This window comes from Tupaia chinensis, unplaced genomic scaffold, assembly GCF_000334495.1.
Source record: "Tupaia chinensis unplaced genomic scaffold, TupChi_1.0 Scaffold148012_1, whole genome shotgun sequence".
NCBI classification, from domain to species: Eukaryota; Metazoa; Chordata; class Mammalia; order Scandentia; family Tupaiidae; genus Tupaia; species Tupaia belangeri.
The window spans coordinates 2,301,913-2,325,820 of NW_006207862.1; the positions used below are offsets into that span (position 1 = coordinate 2,301,913).

General features: G+C 49.2%; 1 protein-coding gene across 4 annotated transcripts in view; it reads left to right on the top strand.

The window, feature by feature from the left end:
- Positions 1-23,785, top strand: part of PSAP (prosaposin) — a 44,082-nt gene extending 20,297 nt beyond the window's left edge. Inside the window, exons 2-15 of one of the 4 annotated variants that reach the window (XM_006170097.3) lie at positions 4,557-4,690; positions 6,832-6,906; positions 7,734-7,859; positions 11,472-11,672; positions 12,238-12,381; positions 13,777-13,833; positions 16,325-16,333; positions 18,071-18,202; positions 19,617-19,712; positions 20,059-20,242; positions 20,335-20,492; positions 20,819-20,899; positions 21,556-21,663; positions 22,741-23,785. In XM_006170097.3, the coding sequence (XP_006170159.1) occupies positions 4,557-4,690; positions 6,832-6,906; positions 7,734-7,859; positions 11,472-11,672; positions 12,238-12,381; positions 13,777-13,833; positions 16,325-16,333; positions 18,071-18,202; positions 19,617-19,712; positions 20,059-20,242; positions 20,335-20,492; positions 20,819-20,899; positions 21,556-21,663; positions 22,741-22,776 (1,541 nt within the window). In that variant the 3' untranslated portion in view covers positions 22,777-23,785. Of the gene's footprint in view, positions 1-4,556; positions 4,691-6,831; positions 6,907-7,221; positions 7,297-7,733; positions 7,860-11,471; positions 11,673-12,237; positions 12,382-13,776; positions 13,834-16,324; positions 16,334-18,070; positions 18,203-19,616; positions 19,713-20,058; positions 20,243-20,334; positions 20,493-20,818; positions 20,900-21,555; positions 21,664-22,740 lie in introns of all 4 variants that reach the window. The other 3 variants (XM_027768922.1, XM_006170099.3, XM_006170098.3) reach the window with 3 other exon arrangements.
- Positions 23,786-23,908: the final 123 nt, after the last annotated feature.

Here is a 23,908-nt window from a genome sequence, read left to right on the forward strand (position 1 = left end):
GGTCTGAGGTGCAGCAGGCCGTCGATCAGCAGTCTCCTTTGGGATTGGATTGTGACAGTGGGTTTGCGTTAGCTGGGCCAGTCTCAGATAAAGGGGCTTCTCGAGGTTATTTACAGTCCAGAATATCTTATTTGTCCGAAACGAATAATGAAGTCATTGAAAATGCTTAACTGTTTCAAGTTCCCGGTGGGAGTAAATGACCGACAGCAGCATCTCCCAGGAGATGGCTACGCTGTAGCCCCTTCTCCTCTGTTTTCTTCTTGGGGTTTTGGGCACACACATACATGTACCCACCCATTATTCAAGCTGCTGGGTCTGGAACTTGAACCGTGCGTCTTGGCGCCTCCTGTCTTGCCTCTGGTTTGCTGATGTCGGGTCCACTCTCTCCAGCTTTCCTGTGTGTGCCTTTGTCCGGAGGCTCCTTTTGGCAGCTTCCTGTTCCTTCCTTGGGCTCTTTGCTAATTTGGAGGTAGAACGAGGCCAGGTATCTTTGGTTTGCTTGTTACTTCTATGGTGAGACAGAGACAAAGACAGCATCCCTAAAAGGGTCTTGATGCCACGACACCACCCCCCGCCCCCAGCTTCAGGTGGCCCAGATCACCGGCACGCGGGTGCCAGCATACTGCGGGAGGTCTCCAGGTGGGGCATCGAAGCCATTTGGGGCAGGCTGGCCTGGCAGAGTGCTGTGCTTTACTGATGCAGGCAGAGTATCTCGGGTGCTTTTCAGGAGTCCCGGAGCCCTGTGCCTTGGAGGGCATGGTGGCATGGTGGAATTGGAATATTCAGTGAGAGCGAGAGGACAAGGCTTTTGCAGGAAAACGGTGATTTATTAGTGCTAGTATCTGCTCAGTGGATTTGCATTCAAATGTTGAGCCCTGAGTTTTCCTCTTTCTTTTCTTGTCTTTTCTTTTCTTTTTTCTTTTTTTCTTTCTTTTTTTTTTTTTTTTTAGAGATTTTTGCTATAGGGCACAAAGATGCACTCACCGGAGAGAGAGAAAGCAAGAAATCACCCCCCCAGGGGAATGGCCATGCTGCAATCCCTTCTCCTCTCTTCTCTTGGCATTTTGGGGATATATGCACACATGTACAGCATGAATTTTAAGCCACTGGATCTGGGACTCGTACTACATTGGACTACATGGGAGTCCGGTGACGAACCATTACACCACCTGCTGGTCCTAAGCCCCAAATTTTTGGGTGCCCTTTCTTTTTTTTTCATGTTAGTCTTTTTGTTCCCCTTATATGGTTATACACACTTTACGTACTTTCGATTGGGTAACTCATGTGAGGTAATTTATGTGATAAGATTCATACAGAATTATGAAGGTTTGTACTAGGCTAGATACACAGGGGTACATAAAGTTACAAAGTTGCTAAGTTGCCATGGGGACAGGGCTATAAGGCCACTACAGGTTGTACATGCGTATTTAAATTTTAAGTATTCCCCGTTATTTTTCTGTTATTTTTCTTTGTTTTGGAAGGCCCCCCACCACAGTGGAAGCTGCTGCGTCTTGGGGCTCCCATTTGTGCTGCCTCTGGGGCCCCACCAGAGGCATTCCCCAGGAGGTGATTCTCTGTTTCCCTGTCTCCTTTCCCCAGAGCCCTTGTCCTTCCTGACTCAATTTCTGCCTCCCTTCCACCTCCTTTTCTGGATCTGTAACTGAGGCTGGTGCCGGTCTGGCTTGGGCTGACCATGCTGGTCAGCCTCTTGGGGGCTTACTGCTGTTTTGAACCTGGCACGTGTTTTTCCACAGAAGCCAGAGTCTGAACCAACAGCGTTGGCGTGTGCCAGTACAGCCATGAACTGGCCGTGATCCTGCTTCCGAGGGGCAGAGAAGGCTGTAACCCAGGCAGCATCTGGTGTCTGAGGGTTGCAGTGACCTCGCTTAGCTTTCTGGGGACACATTCTCAGTAGCTTGTTGCAGTGGCAGTGACAGCATCACTCCCTCCCTCTCCTGGAGGAAGAACCTACCTACCTCCACACCTGTGTGCGTACTGCGTGTGTGACACTAGAATTGCCGTGCTCTTCCCCTGGCCTACAAGGTGAAGCAACATGGACAGCACAGCTCCTGAGAGCTCGTGTTTCTTAGGTGGCTGTGGGGTTTTCTCAGACGTGGGTGGGATGTTTCCTGTACGCAGCCGAAGGCGGTTCAGTCCCCCGTGCCATCTGCTGGAGTTGGCCCCTGTACAACGTCCCCACTGTGTAGCGTGACGAAACCTGTTGTTGCCTACCTGGATACGTGGGTTAGAGAGGGAATGTGAACCTGAGGGTCCCCCCTTTTTATTGGTTTTAAAGTTAAGTATACTGGTGGTGTGGTGATTAAGTTGCTGGACTTCCACTCGCAACCCAGTGGTTTGAAACTCATGCCGAGTGCATGTGCAGGCATGCCTAAGATCCGAGGAGGAGAAGGGATTGTGGTGTGGCCATCCCCCTGGGGCAGGGGACGGGGGAGATTTCTCACTCTTCTTCAGTCTGCCTCCTTCTGTCTGTCTCTTGTGAGCACACATACCCTATGGCAAAAACCTTTAAAAAAATAAATTAAGTATACTATAGACCTGTTTTAAAAAACAAGCCTGGTGGTTAAGGCAGCTTGATCTCTCATAGCTGACTGTTTGGTTGTAGTCCAGGAGCTGGCACCTTGAAAGACACATTGGGCCTGTGCCCAAAAGGAGGGAGAGGTTTGGAAAGGAAATTGCCATATGACCATTCCCTAGGGGGAGTGTTTTCTCTTCCTGTCTCTATTTGGCAAGCACACATGCCCTCTGGTCAAAAGAGAGAAAGAAAGAAAAGAAATAGGCATTTTCAAGGCAGTTTTTAAAAAGAAAAAAAATTATTTATTTGATTTTTATTTATTGTTTTTAAAATTTGTTATAGAGCACGTGAGCTCACCAGAGAGAAAGAGAGAGAAGAAAGCAAGTCACCAGATTTGGGATTTGAACCAATGTTGGCTATGTGGGAGTCAAGCACCTTAACAACCATGCCACCTGCTGGACCATATAAAATATTTTAAAAAATAAATCTTACATACACAGTAGCACTGGGAGTTAAAACTTAGGTAATAACTCACAGCCATCTGCTTTGGTGTCATCCTTTTTTCTTTAAGTGTGCTAGCAAGTGCCTGTGCTTGCTGGAGACAGGAGCATAAGAAGGACCCTTCATGGGGACATTCATGCCACAGTCCCGCCCCATTTCTCCTCTTGGATTTTGGGCACACATGTGCATGTGCCCGGCTTGTTTTTCAAGCTGCTAAGTCCAGCACTGGAACTGTGCAGTTGGCCATGTGGGATCCAGCCGCCTTTAGCACCACAACACTGACTGGCCCTTTTTATTCTTTTCTGATCTTTATAAATAACTTCTGTATAATTACATATTCTTCTTGATTTTTCTACTTGATATACATCTTTTTAAATATACATAACAGCTTTCTAACATACATAATATTTTGACAAAATACCATTTCCCCCCTCTATTTTTGGCCATTCAGGTTACATCTATTTTTTTTTTTTCTTTAATTGCCAGAGGGTGTGTACATTCCAGGACAAACAGAGAAAGCACCCTCCTGTGGGGTGGCCATACCAAAGTGCCTCCATTTTGGCACCCTGTTGGGATGTTCAGTGCTCAAGTATACGTGCCTGGTGTGTTCGTCAAGTTGATGGGGCTGGGATTTATGTTGTGGTTAGCCATGTGGGATCCAGCTCCCTTAACCACAAGGCTGTGCGAGTGGCCCCTTAGTATTATACATTAAATTGTTGCGTCTCTTTAATGTTTTTCTAGAAGGAGATTATCTTTTCGAGAGGGTCTTCCATTTGTTTTAGTTCTTCAAATATATTGATTTATTTTGAGAAGTACTTACTAGTTTAGTTGCACTAGTATTAACCCAGATGAATAAACCTTTCCCTATAAACTCCTCACTGTTCTGTGACAGGTTTCTTTTTTCCCTTGGCTAATTTCACTTTCAGAATATGGCGGCTTGTATCAACCTGCTTGGCTTTGGTCCCAGGCGATGCTGACCCTTCATCTTTTCTCCCTATCCCACCTGTGCGTCTCTGCCCAAATCCTTTCCCACTGCCACAGTAGGTGAAACACCCTGCGCTTGGTTTCGAGTACACACCTGTTTGCAGAAGTTCACGTACCATTTGCTACAGGTTTTAAGAAGACTTTTGAGTTTGTAGCTGTTACTCATTCTCCAGAAGTTAAAATCTTCTCTGCGAGTCTTTACTGCTTCTGTGATAGCTCCCATTAGTTATGGAAACTTCTAAGGTTGCTGAGATTTAAGGTCTGGTGCTCCCTGATACTGTGTACACCTGGTCAGAGAGGAGGAAAGTGGAGCAGGTAAGTCAGTCTGCTCCAGCCCGTAACGTAGGACAGACCAGCTTCTTGGCAAGGGCAGCTGCACTGCCGCGTGACCCATTTCCTGTGACTGGGTGAGGGGTCAGCGAGTGTCCAGAATGTTCACCTAACAGGCCAGGGCTAGCCGTTAGCCTTGGCCAAGTACGTGAAGCGGCCCTGATGTGACAGAGTGGACCACCTTCTCACGTGTTGGTTTCCCTTTTAGCCATTGGCGGCCCTGTCCTAGGCCTGAAAGAATGCACCCGAGGCTCGGCGGTGTGGTGCCAGAATGTGAAGACGGCGGCTGACTGTGGGGCCGTGAAGCACTGTCTGCAGACCGTCTGGAGCAAGCCCACAGTGGTGAGCTGCTGGCTGCCCTCAGTGCCCAGCACTGTTTGTGGGCACATGTACATGTCATATATTACATATTATGATACATTATTCTTGCCTCACCCTTCTTAAACAAGCGAGCCCCACTGATCAGGACCCTAGGGCTTAGTAGCTATTAAAATTTTATTTCTAGTTATAATCATGCCAGGAAAGATAACCACTGACTTTTCATCTAGACAGTGTTAAATGTAGCATGTTAACACGGGACTGTGGGAGCTAGTCTCAGACCACAGATCGTGTGCGTTCTGCACATCTTGGAACACTCTCTGGAGACTGAGCTTTGCCCACTGCGTGGGCAGAACACAGCAGGCCTTGCCCTTGGTTTATGTAGGGTATGCCAGCTGTCACGTGGCCCCTGGCTTGTGTGGGATGCCCCAGCCTTCATGTAGCCCCTGGCTTGTGTGGGATGTCCCGGCCTTCACATAGCCCCTGGCTTGTGTGGGATGCCCCAGCCTTCACATAGCCCCTGGCTTGTGTGGGATGCCCTGGCCTTCGTGTGGCCCTTGGCTTGTGTGGGATGTCCCGACCTTCATGTGGTGCAGCTGTACTTGGCTGATGGCATCCAAAACTTGGACTTGCCCGTGGCCACTGGTGCTCCCTCAGTGGGAGAGAGCTCAGGAAAATAACACCATTCTTTGAGGAGTAGTTTCTGAGTTATTCACTGGAAAATTGCCTCTGTGGCCAAAATTACTTTCAGATTCGGTTCCTTGTTTGCTTTCAATCTTGTTTTTAATACTAATTCCTCATTTCTAAATTCAATGTGTCCCAAGTGAGGATTTCTTGATTGAATGGTCGTGGATACCTGACCTTTTCTTGGGATGGCCCCACGTGCCGCCTTAGCCAAGGTCCAAAGGTTCGCATTGGTTTCTCTAAACACACCTAAACTCATAGTCGTCCCTCAATCTCACATCAGCCTGTTAGCTCGTGCTCTATGGGCCAAGAGTCAGTTGACATCAAGAAGGGGGGACCTTGATTCTTACAGTCTTTCCCAAGAGCTGCGAACACTACCCAGCATTTCCACGGCTCCTGGGCGGAGTGGGCTGTTGATGCCCAGGCTTGTCAGAAGACCTGTGTGGCCACTCAGGTCCTTATCATGCACATGCACTGCCTGGGAGGCAGAAGGTCGATCAAGTGCAGATAACAGGCCTGTGGGAATGTGGGAAACAACAGTGGCAGTGGCAATTGTTTCTCCGCACCCTCCTGCCCCCTGTAATTGCTAACTCTGATTCCACCTCTTGGAGCCTCACCTTCTTCACAGAGTGGGTGTGAGCCGTGAGCATTAACATGAAGTTGACCTGTACCACATGCACCATGCAGGGTGCTGAGGGCTAGAGGGCACAGAGAAGGGTTGTATTCTAGTACCACCCCTCATCCCTGCTCCTTGTGTCTCTGAACTACTCCTCTAGGCCAGGGAACCAGACGTGGCCTTGATCCTATCCCTGGTGGATATGGATTGTTTTTTACTGTCTTGCTTTTTGTGTTGCTAAAGAAATACCAGAGACTAGATGACTTTGTAGACTGACTAATAGAGGTTTTGGTGACTCACAGTTCTGGTGTTGGAAAGTCCAGCATCAGGAAATGCTCGAAGGCAGAACTTGGAGCAGAGGAGGGCGTGGCCTGTATCCATGCGTCTCTCTGTCTTCTGTCTCATTCCCTCTGCTTATAAACCCTCCACAGTCAGTCATGGAGGCCCCACCCTAACTCCCATGACCCCATACCATAATCAGATTGTTCTTACTCTCTCTTTTTTTTTTTTTGAGAGGTTTTCGCTATAGGGCGTGTGCGCTTGCCAGCCAGACAGAGAGAGACAGAGATAGAAAGCGAGAAATCACCCCCAGGAGGGATGGCCACGCCGCAATCCCTTCTCCTCCATTCTCCTCTTGGGATCTTGGGCACGCACGCACACGTGCCCAGCGTGAGTTTTAAGCCACCGGGTCCGGGATGCGAACCACGGTTGACTACGTGGGAGTCCAGCGACATAGCCATTACGCTAACTGCTGGTCCCTGTTTTTACTCTCTTAATCCTGTCACAGTAACTGAGCACACGGATGGGGGGAGGTGGTGTTCATGCTGTAGCACCTACAAAAACATCTTCCTCATGTTCCTCTTAGAAATCCCTTCCCTGTGACATATGCAAAGACGTCATCACCGCAGCTGGCGACATGCTGAAAGACAATGCCACTGAGGTAAGCTGCTGTGAGTGGGGCTGGCGTGTTGAGTGGTGGCCACGTGCATTGGTTCTGCTGTGAGTGGGGCTGGCGTGTGAGTGGTGGCCACGTGCATTGGTTCTGCTGGGAGTGGGGCTGGCGGGGGGGGGGGGGGCCCCGGCATTGGTTCTGAACGGTTGACTACGTGGGAGTCCAGCGACATAGCCATTACGCTAACTGCTGGTCCCTGTTTTTACTCTCTTAATCCTGTCACAGTAACTGAGCACACGGATGGGGGGAGGTGGTGTTCATGCTGTAGCACCTACAAAAACATCTTCCTCATGTTCCTCTTAGAAATCCCTTCCCTGTGACATATGCAAAGACGTCATCACCGCAGCTGGCGACATGCTGAAAGACAATGCCACTGAGGTAAGCTGCTGTGAGTGGGGCTGGCGTGTTGAGTGGTGGCCACGTGCATTGGTTCTGCTGTGAGTGGGGCTGGCGTGTGAGTGGTGGCCACGTGCATTGGTTCTATGAGAGCTTGGGGATCTGACGAGGAAGGCCTAGGCCCAGGGGGTGGCAAACACCTGCAGAAGGCCAGCTAGGAAATACATTAGTCCTGTGTACCATGTATGGTTTCTGTCACCAGGACTCTTGTTAAACACACTTTTGAAATATAAAAGTCATTCTTAGCTTAGGGCTAAGAATACCAAAATAGGCTGAAAGCCTAGTTTTTGACCCCTAGACTAGGTGTCAAATGCCCAAGGTTGACGCTGGCAACATCTAGGTCCAGTTGCGAGACCGCAGAGGTTCTCGCAGAGAGACACCCATCCCAAGTCCGATCTTTGCCTTGTGTCCTTCTTTAGGAAGAGATCCTCGTAAACCTAGAAAAGACCTGCGACTGGCTCCCCAAGCCGAACTTGTCCGCCTCGTGCAAAGAGATGATCGACTCCTATTTTCCCGTTATCATGGACATGATTAAAGGAGAGATGGTAAGTGACGGGGAAGAGGCTCTTCCTTTAAGTCACGTGTAGGGGCCAGAGGAGCTTCAGCAGCTCTCCGCAGCAGTTCTAATGGGCACAGCAGCATTGGCACAAGGAGGTACCGGTAGGCCTGCTGAAGGAATGTCAGCTGGATCAACATTTGCAGGTGCCACTCAAGTAACTCATGTCTTTAATCTTTAACTGACCCTTAGAGCAAGCAGATAGTTACTTTTCATTTGCTGGAGAATATGTGCACTTGCCAGAGACAGATAGTAAGGGGAGAAAGCACCCCTATGGGGTATGGTCACGTGCAATCAATTCTCCTCAATTTCTCCATCCTGCTAGGATTTGAGGCACGCATGCACACGTCCCCAATGTTTTTGAAGTTGCTGGGACTGGAATTTGAACCTTATAGATGGCCATGTGGGATCTGGCTCCCTTCCCCACCAGGCCATGAGGATGGCCTGCAGGTAACATTTTTTTTTTTCAGTTATTTATTTTTTTTCCATGAGAGAGAGACAGTTACCCCCTGCAGAGTCTTCATGCTGTGATCCACTCCCAGTCTCAGCCAGCTCGGATCATAGACATGCATGTCCGCTTGGTATGCCCTAGACATGAACCCGTGACCTTTCCCACGTGGGTCCAGTTGCATTCTCATTGCACCACTGCCTGGTCCCAAGCAGATGATTTCAGTTCTGTGAATTAATTTCTGTGCATTTGTAATTAGGGAATAATTCAGGGAAAGCACTTACTGTGGGTTCAACCACACGGACGCTCATCTTTTCTTTAAAGCATGTGTTGTGCACAGTCCACGTGCTAGAGGCTGGGTTTTCAGCAGCGCTCAGGTAGCTAGCTTTGAGGAGTGTGGAAAGGCCCTGAGAAAGAAGAGGTGTCTAGGACCAGAGGTGTTGAGGGCCAGGAGTGGTGTGGAGGTGAAGTTGGCAGGATTCCACATGACTGACCCTGCAGTTCAAGTTCTGGACCGGGGAGCTTGAAATTCTTACTGGGTACACATGCTTGTGTGCCCCAAATCCTGAGAGGTGAATGGAGCAGAAGGGATTTCAACATCGCCACCCCCCTTGGGGGATGATTTCTCTTTCCAAAAAAATGATTTCTCTTGCCCTCTCTCTATGTCTCTGTCTCTCTGGTGAGCACATGTTCCCTATAGCAAAACAAAACAAAACAAAAACAAAAACAAAAAAACAGGTGTTTAATGTTTAAGAAGTGAAGAGGGGCTGGCCCCATAGCCCAGTAGTTAAGTTCTGTTCACAGGGAACTGGATTCTGCATGGACAACCAAGGTTTGCACATTGGGCCCAGTAACTTGAAAACCACACCAGGCAAGTGTGCCTGTGTGAGCAAAATCCTGGCGGAATGGAGGAGAAGGGATTGCAGTGTAAGCACGCCCCTTTGGGAGGTGGATTGTCACTCTCTCTCATCTGACAAACGTATGTACCTTCCGACAATAATAATTTTAAAGAAGAACTTAGGTGGGGAAGGTGTGTCTTGAGATAGGTTTGGGCAAGGAAGGCTTTGTAGACTGTATTCCAGGATTGCAAGTGTAGTGGGAAGCCCTTGGAGCATTTCATGGAGAAGAGTGACCTCACTGGTACTTTTTCAGAGGGGTTAGTCTCAGTCCTGTTGATGGGGAGTGCAGGAAGGAAGCTGGCAGGACACTCATTAGAGTATCATGTTATGAGTGAGATGTGATCGGGACAGTGCAGAGGGCTGATGCAAAGTCTGGAGGATAAGTGGACTGCACTTGTTCATTGTGGGGATGTACAGGAGAGGACAGGATCAGGAACATCTTCCAGGTTTCCAGGAAGGTGGTGGTGGGATCATGGGTGGCTACAGGCTGGGTGGGGTAGAATCAGAGATAAGTTGGAGTTGTCTGAGGTGGGCAGATAAGAAAGCAGTTCGGCGAACCAGCAGATGGTGTAATGGCTATGTTGCTCAACTCCCACGTAACCGACGATGGTTTGAGTCCAGGTCCTGGTGGCTTAAACTTCATGCTGGGTATGTGTGCGTGCGTGCCCAAAATCCCGGGAGAAGAATGGATGAGAAAGGATTGTGGCGTGGCTATCCCCCAAGGGGATTCTTTCTCACTTTCTGTCTCTCTGTCTCTCTCTGTCCCTCTGGTGAGCACATGTGTCCTATAGCAAAAATCTCACTCTTAAAAAAACAAGAAAGCAAGCAGGCAGCTGGGGAGCCATCAGAATATAGAAGATACACACAAACATAAACACATATTTATCTATAAGATATTCTTTTTTTTAAGAGAGATTTTTGCTATAGGGTGTGTGCTTTTTCTGGAGAGACAGAAAGACAGCGAGAAATCACCTTCCAAGGGTGGATGGCCACATCACAATCCCTTCTCCTCCATTTTCCTCTTGGGGTTTTGGGCACACACACACACACACACACACACGTGCCCAGTGTGAGTTTAAGGTGCTGGATCCAGGACTCAAATGGCAGTTGACTACATGGGTGTCCAGCGATGTAATCATTACACCATCTGCTGGTCCTTCTAGAAGGTATTCTTTTTTTTTGTTTTTAAATAGAATCTCGAAATGGATACATTTTTTTAAAAAATATTTATTTATTTTTAATTTTACGAGGGGTGGGGGAGAGAAAGAGAAAGAGAAAGCAAGCTGCCAAGTTTGGGACTAGAACTGTGGTCGGCCATGTGGGAGTCCAGCACCCTTAACCACCATGCCACCTGCTGGCCCCATTTTAAAAAATAATTTTTTTAAAGAGATTTTTGTCTTAAGGTGTGAGGAGAAAGAAAGATTGAGGAGGGAGAGAGAGTGAGGAAGAGGAGAGAGAGGAAGTGAGAACCTCCCCCCAGGGAGGATGACCATGACAATCCCTTTTCCTCCATTTTCTTCCTGGGATCTTGGGCATGCACACACCTGTGCCCAGTGTGAGTTTCGCGTCACCAGATCCAGGTCTCGAGCTGTGGTGAGTCACGTGGGAGTCCAGTGACATAGCCATTATGCCATCTGCTGGCCCCATAGGAAGTATTTATATAGAGGTTTGTGTGTATGTGTTTATATAGATGAGCTTGCATTAGCTCACCTGGGGGAAGTGACTGAGAATTGCTGACTGTCTCCTCCAGTCAGAAGCTTGTATTCCTTTAAAAAAGAGCTCATGGGTTCTGGCCTACTGGTGAATGGAGCCAGGTTCCACATGGCCAACCATGCACACAGTTCAAGTCCCAGCCCCAGTGGCTTGAAAGAGACAGTGGGTGTGTGCACGTGTGCCTAAAATCCCAACAGGATAGCGAAATGGAGGAGAAGAGATTGTGGCCTGACCATGCCAACTGAGGAGTGCTTTCTCCCTCTCCCTGTCTAGCTGTTTATCTCCGGCGAGTCTGTGTCTTTTGACAGTTTCGAAGGGAAATAAAGAGAGAGTGAGCAATGAGAACATTTAGGAAGCTGAGAGCTGCTGTGTAGGTAGGCATGTGGATTGTAGCTGATGATGATCTCATGTAGACTGAGCAGTTTGAACCTGGGCCTTTGTTTCCAAGGCATCTCAGGAGAGGGACTAGTACAGAGGCACCAGGTGGCCTGTTGTGTTTTCCTCGGGGGAAGGGCTTCCAGCCGGGTTTCTCTCCCCACAGAGCAGTCCAGGGGAGGTGTGCTCTGCTCTCAACCTCTGCAAGTCGCTACAGAAGCACCTGGCAGAACTGAACCACCAGAAGCAGCTTGAGTCCAATAAGATCCCGGAGCTGGACATGACCGAGGTCGTGGCTCCTTTCATGGCCAACATCCCCCTTCTCCTCTACCCTCAGGATGGCCCCCGCAGTAAGCCCCAGCCCAAGGTAAGGCCACGGCCCGGTTGCTGAGGGCCCTAGTTTTGTTTGCAGTGGAGACGAAATAGGCAAGAGGCATTGGAGTGTGCTGTTCTTGCGCTGGGGCTGAGGGGCCTGTGGTCAGCTCTGCAGTTACACACGAGCCAGCCTTCTCTTGGTTGTGCCACAGAGTTTATAAAGAATGGGGTATTTAAAATATACAAAATTTCCTCCCTTTTCTATTATGCTATTAAATTAATTTTAAAGTTTACTTTTAATTAATTTCTTGAGAGAAAGAATATTCTTGATAAGCTCTTGCCGCACTGTGACCTAAGCCCTCCAGCCAGCCAGGATCGTGGGTATGCCTGGTGTGTCCAGATCAACCTGGGATCTGAGCCTGGGCCTCTCATGCGGCCCCAGTGTTGTTACACCTTACTGCCTGTGCTGTAAACCTATCAGGAACTTTAGAGCCTGTGACGCACATTAGGAACTGCTGAGCAAGTCAGCCCCTTGCACTGTGGTCGCGAGCGTGTAAGGACATTTCCCAGGTGCGTGAGCCCTCCGAGTCGCCGTCCTAACTGTCACTTCTCTGTAGGCTGATGGGGATGTCTGCCAGGACTGCATTCAGTTGGTGACTGACATCCAGAATGCCATAAGGACCAACTCCACCTTTATTGATGCATTGGTGGACCACGCCAAGGAGCAGTGTGACCGTCTGGGACCTGGCATGGCTGACATGGTGAGCCTGGTCTCAAGCACTGGAGGACGTTCCAGGCGAGGGAGTTGGGCTCTGGAGACAGGAGTGGGGAAACAAAAAACAAAACAAAACAACACCAAAAAAAAAAAAGGAATACTCTGTTACTTCCTCTGGGATCATTTTAAGTTCCGACTTAATGGCTTTCCCTTTTTCCCAGAGAGCAGCAAGTGGACTGAGTATGGGGACAGTACTTTGGTTAATTGTATCTGGCTATGTAACAATACTCTTGGGATGAAATAATGGAAGGAGACCACTTTCGTGAAGACTTTTTTTCCTCCAAGTCACTGTATGTGATAGAAGCATGAACCACTTATAACTGTTTTCCAAAGCTTGGCTGTGGTGTATGAGGCTCATAATTCTGAGTGTGCTCCGGGTCACCACCCATGGGAAGCCATGGCAGCTGCTTGCAAGGGTTTTACCTGGAAGCCTTCCATTAGTCCCCCAGGTTCAGAAACTCATTTTGTTAGCCTTTTAGGAGGTTTAATTTCTTGGACTCCATGCCAGCATTATGAACCACACTGCTGAGATTGATATAAAGCCAAAAGGTCAGCCTAGTATCTGATAACTGAAAACCTTGCTAGACTGGCAGTTGGGAAGCTGGCTGTAATATTATAACGTGGTCTAGGGTAGCTTTTCAGGGTGTAGCTAAGGGTCCTCTTTGTTGACTTCTCTCTTGAGGAATGACAATCAGGTTAACATCCATTTCATCTTAAAAGCCTGAGAATCCTGTAGCTTCAGTGAAGTATCATTGCATATCACCATTTTCGTTGGTTTTCCAGTTAAACCCTCTTTGAAGGCTCTTGTATTATCCCTGATTTGTTTTTTATTTTTTCATTGCAGAAGCATCCCAATTATGACAAGAGCTGTCCTGTGAGGGTTTACTGGGAATACCTAGATTTGTATGGAACTATGTAGTGAAAATTCATTGTAACTTGGCCATACTGAATTTAAACTTTAGAATCTGGTCTGAGCATGTACGAATGGAAGTGAAAATCATCTCGAGTTCCTAGGCAACATACCTATAGTTACATTCACTCTAAATGGCTACTAGTAGTAGCTGTTGGGCAGGCTTGGATGAAAAAAAAAATGGTAATAATAATAATAATAATAATAATAATGGAGATAGGATGGAATCTCTAAAGGTCCCTTGGTAAACATTTTCAAAACTTTTTCTTACACATTTCCTATAAGTTAAGGAATAATTTGCCATTTTTATCTTATTAAAACTTGCCCAGAGCAGACATTTATAAAATTCTATTCTTGGAAATGTGCTTGATAGTCCTAGTTGACACAGTTGGAATCGCGGGTTAGTTTTGGTGGTGTTTGTATGTTGTCGCAGGAATGAGTTTAACTAATAGTCGGTTTTTCTCTCCCCAGTGCAAGAGCTACATTACCCAGTACTCTCAAATTGCTGTCCAAATGGTGATGCATATGGTAGGTGGCGGGAGTTAACCCTTGTTAACATTTTTCTTTATTTCAAATTTTGTCATTTTAGGAACTTTGAAAATTATATAGTTTAGTTTTCCTTTTTTTTTTTTTTTTTTGAGAGAGAGGTTTTTGCTATAGGGCATGTGTGCTCCCCAGAAAGAGAGACAGAGAGACAGAAAGTGAGAAATCACCCCCCATGGGAATGGCCCCAATCCTTTCTCTTCCATTCTCCTCTCGGGATCTTGGGCATGCACGCACATGCACCCAGCGTGAGTTTAAGCTACCGAGTCCAGTACTCAAACCATGGTCGACTTCAAGGGAGTCCAGCAACATAGCTATTACGCCAACTGCTTAGTTTTCCTCCCCCCCCCCACTTTTTTTAAAAAAATTAGAATACTGAATTGGGCCAAAAAGAACCTTCTTTAAACAACCAGCAGATTCTTCTCTTGCAATCTCAGTCTTGCTCATTGCCTGGAAAGATTGAGGCAGCAACTTGGTCCCTAGGACGGCCCTGGTGACTTGACTTCCTGGGGATCTGGTTGCCTGTGCATATACGAGCTGTACATCAGATGTCTAGAGTCAAGCTTTAAACCTGGAACCCAATAGAAATAGTCTGCCTAGTAACTAAGGCAGCTTTGCAGATTGCTGTGTTGCAGCCTGAGAGGGAGGAATCCTGCTGCTTGAGCCTGTAACTCTTGCACTGGAGTCTGATGCATGCAGGTGTTGGTCTGATACACACACACTTCATTAGCAGCGTGGGAATTGTGGTAGCTAGCTCCGTGCAGACAGAACAGGCATCCTTAGGTTGGGAACAGGCACTGGCCTCCTTGTGTCCAATCTGTAGAGTGGGTGGAGCAGCTGGGGAGGTTTTCCTTTTCCCTCTCTGTCCTGCTGACTTTCTAAGTACATTGAGGTTGACTAGCCCTTGAGTTTGTTATTTAATCCAGCAGTCAGCAATCTATGGCCTGCCACCTGTTTTGTAAAGAAAGTTTTTTGGAACACAATGGCACTTCTTTTGTTTTATAAACAGCACAGTTGAGTAATTGTAGCTGAACCCTTAAGGCCTACATATCCTGAAAGATTTACAGTCTGGCCCTGCTCTACCCGCTAAAATAAAATAACTCATTTTATCTGGGAGCAGTACTCATACCCCACTTTGGTCTAAAATTAGTTTAAAAGCAGCTTTCAGAGACATGCACCTGAAGTAGGTAAAAATAAGGTTTTGATGTGACTTATCTATCAAAGTGCTTCTTGATAGCAGACTGAAATATTTTTCTTCTTGTAAAAAAAGTATAAACATTTTCTGAAGAAATATTTTGAAACTATGGATAATACTTCCCACCTCAAAAATCATTTGGGATTTCAAAACATCAATGGGGACATATTTTCTATAATACTTTGTAATTTGCAGTTTGTGTTTTTTACCCAAAAATGTATTCGTTATTAAATATTCTGTAGAAATGATTTTTAAGTGATTTTTAATGATTTTTTAAGTGCATAAAAGTCCACTATGTGGCTGGAACCTAATTTACGTAACCAGTCCCCTGTGGCTGATTTCGGTTATGTTCAGGCTTGCCCTTAGGATGAAGAACTTCCTTATAGCCAGATACACAAATCTATGCCCATGCACCCCCACCCCTATTTATTTATTTATTTATTTATTTATTTTGCCATGGGGTACATGTGCTCACCAGAGAGCAAGACAGAGAGAAAATGAGAAATCACCCCTTGGAGACAGGGATGGCCATACCACAATTCTGTCTCTATTCTCCTCGGGAATTTGGGCATGTATGCACACCCGCCTGGCATGTTTTCAAGGCTGCTGGGTCCAGAACTCAAACCATGGAGTTAGCTCCATGGGACCCACTGCTGTAACCACCATGCCACCTGCTGGCCGACCCACCTTGTTTCTTCCTTTGGTATGGTTCTAAAACTGAAAAGGTTGAATCAAAACACAAGGTTTTGGAGACATGGTCACCTTGGCTATCTAGCCTTTGGCCACCCAGGATGGGCTGCAGGCTACCAGGCAACAGGGTCTAGTTCAGGATCCCGGACTCCCTGGGGTGTATTAGCTTCATACCACCCACGTGTAGCTTGGGCATCCCAGTGCCTTGCTCTATTGTACTCATCTATCCTATGGGGAGGGCCTGGGCTAAGGCTCCTGAATACAGTGGCGTTTTCCGGGCCCACTCAGGCTCACTTGCTGCATGGTGTTTGAGCACGCTTTAGTGTGTTGGACATGGGGAGGGTGCACACTGGCTGGACAGACCTCAGGTGGTCTAACTTTGAGGACCAGAGTAGCTTTAGGGCGCTCTTGTCTATGAGGTGGTAGAACAGGTGGGTTGCTGGGGTCCAACTGCCAGTTTCCCCTAAACTTCCCCTGACTTCCTTACACCTGGTTAACTGCTTGAGTATGGTTATTTTATTTTTTCTTAACTGTTGTGTCCTTTCCTTTCTCTTATTTTCATCTCCGATTTCCTGTTTTTTTGTTCAACAGCAGGATCAGGTATGTGACGGGGAATTTGCTTGTAGTAGTGGTCTGCCGCTTCATAGTTATTCTGCTCCTCCTTTGTATGGCATGATCAGCTCTGACAGATACAAGGAACATTTGCAAAAGACAGCGCCCCTCTCCCTTCACAGGCTGGGGAGAGCCTCTGTATTTCTCCCCTGTGGTTCAGCACTTGAGGTGTTGGGGTCTCATCTCTCCTTCAGGGGGCCAGAAAGTGAAGCCAGCAGAGCTTTGTGCTCTGGTCATAATTCCACAGTGCCTGTAGGCCACCAGTGTGATGCTGGAGGTCCGGGGTGGCCCTTCAGGTGTCTCGGCTTCCTTCGGTGTAGGCCTGACTTCGGGTGGGACACCTTGTGTCTGTCACAACGCTAGTGGGCATTGCATGTTTTTCGTACTGTTCTCATAACCCCAGAAATGCTTCTTCTGCATGAGCAAATTGTTTGCAGACAGCCAGCAGACTGTTTCCCTGTGCATTGGGAATTGGAAACAATCTCTTGATTGTGGCTTCCACCCCCTGGGTCGTGGGGTCCTTGGGGATCTGGAGTCCCAGTCCACACTTGCTCTGAGCCAGTTCCCTTTGGGGGCTGTTCTGAGTATTGCCCCTTCTGAACATTGGCATCAGTCTCAAGGACTGGAGATTTTGCAGAGGTAGTTTGAAGTCTAATATTAGAGGGCTTTGGTTGAAATACCTGAGTTTTCACTTAGGCCTCCTCAAGGAGTTAGGACAGAGCTGATCGGCGACACAGTAGCCATACTGCTCCTGAATCTTGGTGTCTTTTTCTAAGAAGCTTGCTGTATCTTCAGCCTATTCTGATCCCCATTCCCCCATTCCGAAGGTGTATTTGGGATATACTTTTCAGACTCCCCTAACCTTATTTAATTCTAGATCCTTCTCAATTTTAAAACAAGACAAACCGCAGCTGTGGTGTGGCCTCTTCCCCTAACAGCTGTGTGTGTAGTAGCCCTGCTCCTGCTGCTGTAGGTTTGGTGGTGGGAAGCAGTGCCCTCAGGCCCAGGGCTGGTTGCTGGGTGCACTGGATCTCTGCAGCGTACAGAGGATGCACACGTGTCTCGCTCTCGCCGTTGTAGTGCAGTGCAGTCGTCCAGATCTCTGGACCTACCTAATTCTCTGTGGGCTGGTCTCTGGATAGGAGCCCTGACTCACCAGTTTGGGGGAGGTTGGGTTTTCAAGTGTACCGCATGCAATTGTAAACAAAGGATGTGGTTTTTAAAAAGCTAGTATTTCCCCATCATGTATCATTTCAGTAGTCCTGCCACAGAAAGATCCTGTGTGGTTTATTTCTACACATTTGACTTTCTGTTCACTCACGGGCATGGTAGTTCCTCCTCTAGAACTGACGTAAAGCTTACCTTTCTACCGAGAGGCAGCCAAAAGGCACACCCAGGGCTGGCTGGTGTCCTGGGAGATGTCGCTGGTGCTGGGGTGTCTCCCAGTCTAAGGGGGGCCCTGGTGAGAGCTGCAGGAGTAGCAGCTGTCTGATTCCCCTGCAGGGCTCTGCATGCCTCCTCCCCCAGATGAATTGTATGGATGCTGTGCTTGGGGACACGAGCCCTTTTAAGGAGAATCCAGGATCTCTGCCCGTCCGTGGGGGAGTCAGCCTCGGCCCTGAGACCAGGGTGCTCGCAAGCGTCCTGACCTCTCTGTACTGAGAGTGGGCCCGAGAGGCGGTGGGCACGGGCTGTATCTGACTGGCTGTTCTGTGCTCTCTTCAGCAACCCAAGGAGATCTGCGCGCTGATTGGGTTCTGTGATGAGGTGAAGGAAATGCCTATGCAGACTCTGGTCCCTGCCAGAGCAGCCGCTGAGAACGTCATCCCTGCCCTGGAGCTGGTGGAGCCCATTAAGGTACCTGGTGTCAGTGGAGTCGACACTCCCTGTCCCTGTTGTGTCACATCCTACAAGGCACATACTTTCCTGGTGCCCTGTCCGACTCCTAAAGGTCGCCGAGTCTGAGACCATGAGGGACAGCATGGCTGTCCTCTATACTGGTACAGCTCCTGACTCCCGAGTTGTTTCCCAACTCTTACTGCCTTGGTTGTAAACCCTGGTGTTCATGGGGTCAAGCCTGTGGTTTCTCAGCATGCTATTCAAGATGCCTTTTCAGTGCCTGGCTCCAGCCTCGCCTTTTCACATGTACTTTCTGGGTCCTTCCCTACTGTCGCCATAAAACAGAGTTGATACTCTCTCACTGCCCTTCCCGTGCTCCCAGAGCTTACGTCAGAGCCTCACAGGGCCTGCTGCTTGCATGTGTGGCTGTGCATTTTGCTACCCCAGAAGCCCTCACTTGGTAAAGATCCTGCTTCAATCCATAATAAATCTGTCTTCGACACTTACTATGGGTGCTAGAGTTGTTCTGCTTCTCAGGACCTAGGCCTCCTGACACCGTAACACGTGCATGCTGAACGTCACGTGGCACTGTTGCCAGCTGTCTCCTCTCTGCCTGTCCAAGAGTGTGGCCCACAGGAAGGTCGAGGTGTCTGAGGAGTCCAGGAAAACACTGCTTCCTGCCTCCTCACATGAGATGCTCCTACACTCTGTGGACCAAATTAATCACCAAAGAAAATGAAGGAGAGTTGCAACTTGCCATCTAACCACGTGTGACTGCTCTTAACTTTGAATTAAGCGAAATGGAAACTGTCGGTGTCTTGGTTTCACTAGCTACAAGTATTCAGGAGACAAGGAGTTAGTGCCCACTGTACCGAGCAGCAGAGACAGGGAGTGCTTCCGTTCTTAGGGAAGGTTCTGCACATAGCAGCATTGCTTCATCCAAGGGGGAGTCTAGAAAAAACAATCTTCGGTGCTGGTGAAACTTAGGGAGCTCAGGAGCAGACCTGAAATGTGGTCATACTCTGTCTCCCCTTTCTCTGGTCCTGCCCTCTCATCTGCCTCCCCAGAATGACTGCCGCATGATAAAACAACCGTAATGGAGCACAGCAGCATGTGGTTGTATTTTGAGGGTGGGGGGAGGATTTTTATTTCCTGAATTGTGTTTTTGTTTGTTTGTTTATTCGTTTGCATGGCGGGGGAGGGGGGAGTGGCAGGGAGGTGGCAGCGGTAGAGTGATGGAATGGATTCCCCACCTATGAAAATGGTAGGAAATTGAGCTTGGTCCCTGGGAGAAAGCCATGTATTGCAGGTTCAGTAGGCGGTGGCCCTTGGTGTGAGGCTAAGCCCCTCTGGTCTCTGCCTCCCTCTCCTTTAGAGGAGTAGAGCCAAGGAGTGCAAGGTCCTGCGTTAAAGTCTCTTCTCTTCTCAACAGAAAGACATGGTGCCAGTCGAGGGTAATGTCTACTGTGAGATGTGTGAGTACGTGGTGAAGGAGGCAGTCAAGCTGGTGGACTCCAACAAGACTGAGGTATGCAGCCCTCCTCGCAGGGGTGGTCCTCTCCTGTGCATGAGCCAGATCGTCCCAGTAGGACAATCCAGTGGAAGGGGGGCTTTACTGGTTTTTGACCCCAGCCTGGGAATATGTGTGGCCATGTCCCCATGTGCAAGGCAGTTCCCACCGGTGGGTCCCTCTGGGCTGGGTGGGGAGGGCACCTTTGCCTTGCTTTGTCCTCTAGTCTTGGTGGCTTGGTAGCCTGCAGGGGGAATGACAAAGCACCTCACCTTTGGCTGGTTTCTTGACCGTGTCGGTGTTTTTGAATCTCTGAATTTCCTCCCAATTCCTGGCTTCTTACGATCCTCTCCTCGTGTTTTAGGAAGAGATACTTAATACTGTCGATAAAATGTGCTCGAAATTGCCCCAGTCATTAGCAAAAGAGTGCCAGGAGGTAGTGGACACGTACGGCAGATCCATCCTGTCACTCCTGGAGCAGACCACCCCGGAACTGGTGTGCCACCTGCTCCACCTCTGCCCTAGCAAGGGGCTGCCCGCGCTGACTGGTGAGCCCAGGGCATGTCGGGGGGAGGCCGGCACCCCTTCCGGGTCTGGGGCAGCCCTGCCACATTGAAGAACCCTGTGTCCCCTTGTGTAGCACACATTACTCGGCAGAAGGACGGTGGCTTCTGTGAGGTGTGTAAGAAGCTGGTTGGCTATTTGGAGCGCAACCTGGAGAAGAATAGCACCAAGGAGGAGATTCTGGCTGCTCTTGAGAAAGGCTGCAGCTTCCTGCCCGATCCTTACCAGCAGCAGGTACGCCCTGGGCAGCAGAATCTGCGTGGGGCCTGTGGAGACAGGCGGCTCGCTGATCGTCCCCTCAACTGGAGTTTTGAGGGAAAACCTGTGGTTTCTGCCTCTTCGACCTAAAGACTTGTTGGCTTAAGTGGAGCCACTGCGGGAAAAACACCTAAGCTCATAGGGCAATGTGGGCAGGACCTGGGAAGGGAGACCCAGAGCCCAGAGGGCGGGGGATGCGAGGGGCTCACGGAGAAGAGCCCGTGAGCGCCTTCTCGGCCTTCCATGCCCCTGCTTTGCTTGTGCTCACCGGACTTGGGCCCGTGTCCTGTTTTCTTTGACAGTGTGATGAATTCGTGGCCCAGTATGAGCCTGTGCTGATAGAAATCCTAGTGGAGGTGATGGAGCCTTCCTTCGTGTGTGAGGTGAGCCTTGCTGGGCCCCGTGGTGACTGGACGCAGTTGCAGTCGATGGGAGAGGTTCCTCAGGACCCATCTGTGGTGGGGGAAGAGTCCTGGGGAGTGGATTATGGGGAAGCCCCATCATTGTACTCAGTAACCCTGGTGACTTTGTTTGCTCGTTTCTCTCCCTTTATGAGATAAAGACAGAAGGCAAAAGGGGGAGAAGGATGCAGACAGGTACTTTTGACAGGGACTCGTTGCATTGCTGTCCTGCGCCCAACCTCCCAGTTAGCAGAATTAGAGAAATATGCAACCACGCTTGGTGCATTCGGATTTGGAGCTTCCAGCCTCTCAAGTGGTGGAGCCACTGCTGTCTGGGCCAACCCTTTTTAAAGATTTTTTTATTACCATTATTTTTCAATTTTGACCAGAGCGTGCCAGAGAGAAAGAGAAGAGAGATTATAGAGCAAGTTGCCAGGTTCAGGACTCGAACCGTGGTTGGCTATATGGAAGTCCAGCGCCCTTAACCACTATGCCACCTGCCGGTCCCCTGATGTTCTTTTCAAGAGCATGTCTGAGCTCCAGTTCTAGGTGCATCTGGAAGCTGAGTTTGGAAGTTGGGAAGTGATTAATTGGGCAGTCTAACTTATTGCACCCTTTGTCCTTTTTTCACCATATAGAAAATTGGAGCCTGCCCTGCCGCACGAAAGCCTCTCCTGGGGGCTGAAAAGTGTGTCTGGGGCCCGAGCTACTGGTGCCAGAACACAGAGACAGCAGCCCAGTGCAACGTGAGTAACTGAGCGGACAGCTCCACAGACCTGCCTCACTCGAAGGGCAGCTCGCATGAGAGTACTGCTTTAATGCCTCAGCGATCAGCTCGCTGCCCTGCTTTTATGTAGGTGAAAAACTGAGGCCCAGCGAGGCAGCTCGGTTTACTCACGGCTGCCCAGCAAAGCAGGGCTAACTGCACCCTCGTCTTTGGGGAGTGAAGGGTGTGGTAGATACTCTAATACTTCTTCTGTTTTCTTGCTGTCTGTTCTTGTGACAGTGTTGGAGTTGAATGAGTTCACTCCAGGGATTGGACAAGCCCCCTCAGGCACAGTTGCCCTGGCAGCAGGCAGAGCTCTTCTTTAGTGGCGCTGAGAGTTGGCCGTTGACCAGCAGCCCCAGGGTGTCGTGGCACTGTCCTGGCTGACAGCCACCAGTTGGGTGACCAAGGCTGCTTTCCTGGGTGGGGATGTCTGGCCCGGCCTGTTACTTAATGTACCTTTGCACAACTTGTTCTTCCTTGCCATGGTCCCTTGTGACTGTGTTGAGAGAGGTTGTGTCATCCTGGGCCGCTGCAGGGAGTGGCAGAGGTCCATAGACCGGCTGTGTCCAGCTCCCCCTCCCAGCCAGGCCCCAGCCTGCCTGTGCCATCACCCCCACGCTGCAGCATGGCCATGGTGGAACTGGTTCTGTTGCTGTTCTGGGTAAATGGTGTCTGTGGATTTACTTCTAATGGTCCAAGTATGAACCCCAACAGCTGGGTAAGGAGGTTCTGCCTCGGGGATCTCCATGTAGCTTACCAGCAGGACACTGGGAGCTGGGTGTAAGAAGATGAAGGGGTCCTGGGCCTGCCAGCCTGGGTGTCACCTGCAAAACACTAAATGGCTTTGCTTCTGTCGTTCAGGGCTCTCAACGAGTCCCCCAGTGACTACATGCTTCCTGCTTTTAAGTGAGATAATGTCTTCAGCATTTGGTGCCATCCGGTGGACCCAGGGCAAAGGCCGGGCCCCATTTTGGGGTGATATCTGGAGCCCTAATGGACCAGGAGTGGAGTTTGCCACTTCAAAGACTAAACCCAGTTTCCTCTCTCTTGCCAGGCTGTTGAGCACTGCAAACGCCACGTGTGGAACTAGAGCACTCCATCTCGCGGAGACCGCAGCGTCTTTCCCTGCCTATGTGCCCAGGGGCTTGAACACACGGATCTATTTGACTTTGTTATAAAAAATAGGCGCCCCCCCGCCTCCCCCATTTCTTTTCCTTATTGTAGCATTGCTGCCTGTGTGGGAGGTGCTGCCCCACACTGACGTGGCTGCTTCGTTGTGCCCTTTCTGTCTGCTAGACATTGACATACTGTGGACAGGAGGTCGTCTGGTCTGTCCTTGCATGGAACCTGGAAGGAGAGGAAGGGGCTCTTGATGCTGGTGTGAGCCAGAGCTGCTCAGCAGGAGGCCATCCATCCCTTTGGCTGAGGCCTTGTTCTGAGCCTTGACAGGTGCACAAGCACTGGTGGGCTTGGGTTTCCGAGGCCACCTACCCTAAGAAGGGACCTTCTCCTTTCCTGGCCTGCCAGCTGCTGTACAAAGCAGCGAACAAAGGCATTTCTTTTTGAAAGATTATAGACGCTCAGAGTAATTCGGCCTTTTCAGTAACGTGACGGCTGTCATCGCAGAGCCTGTGCCCAGATCAGCCCCCATTCAGTGCTCCTGTCTTTTCCTGGTGATTCTTGTTTGGGGTTCTCGGGTTGGGTGGGAAAGGGAACCATGCCTGAATGTGAACTGCTAGCTCTGTGGAGGCCGTGGCTTCTGTGTGAACGGTGGTGACACCCAGCTGCAGAGGCCCGCTTTGTGCCTCTGCACTCCTCGCCACCTCGTGTCTGCTCTTCTTGACTTTTCCTTCCAAATAAACGTGAATGGCATTCTCCTAAGCTCTGGCTTCCTTGAGGGTGAACACCGAGAGGTGTGCTAGGTGTGGGAGTGGGTGCTGTCTGGGGCCATGGCTGCAGCTGGTCTGACTCCACTTCTGGATGCCAGGAAATAGCAAGCAAAGCCAGCAGGATGTGCAGTGCTATTAATAGACATAATGATCTGTGTTTGTTTTGCACTAAAGATTCTGTGATTTAACAATAAAGTTCTGTTAATCAGATTCAAGCCCGAGTGTTTCTGTGATGCCTCAACCAGAATAGTTTGGTCTCGGATTAGTTCTAAACCCATGGCCCCTCTTGGTTAGAGAAAGAAAGCAAAGGAGGTTAAAAAGAAGCCCTGATGT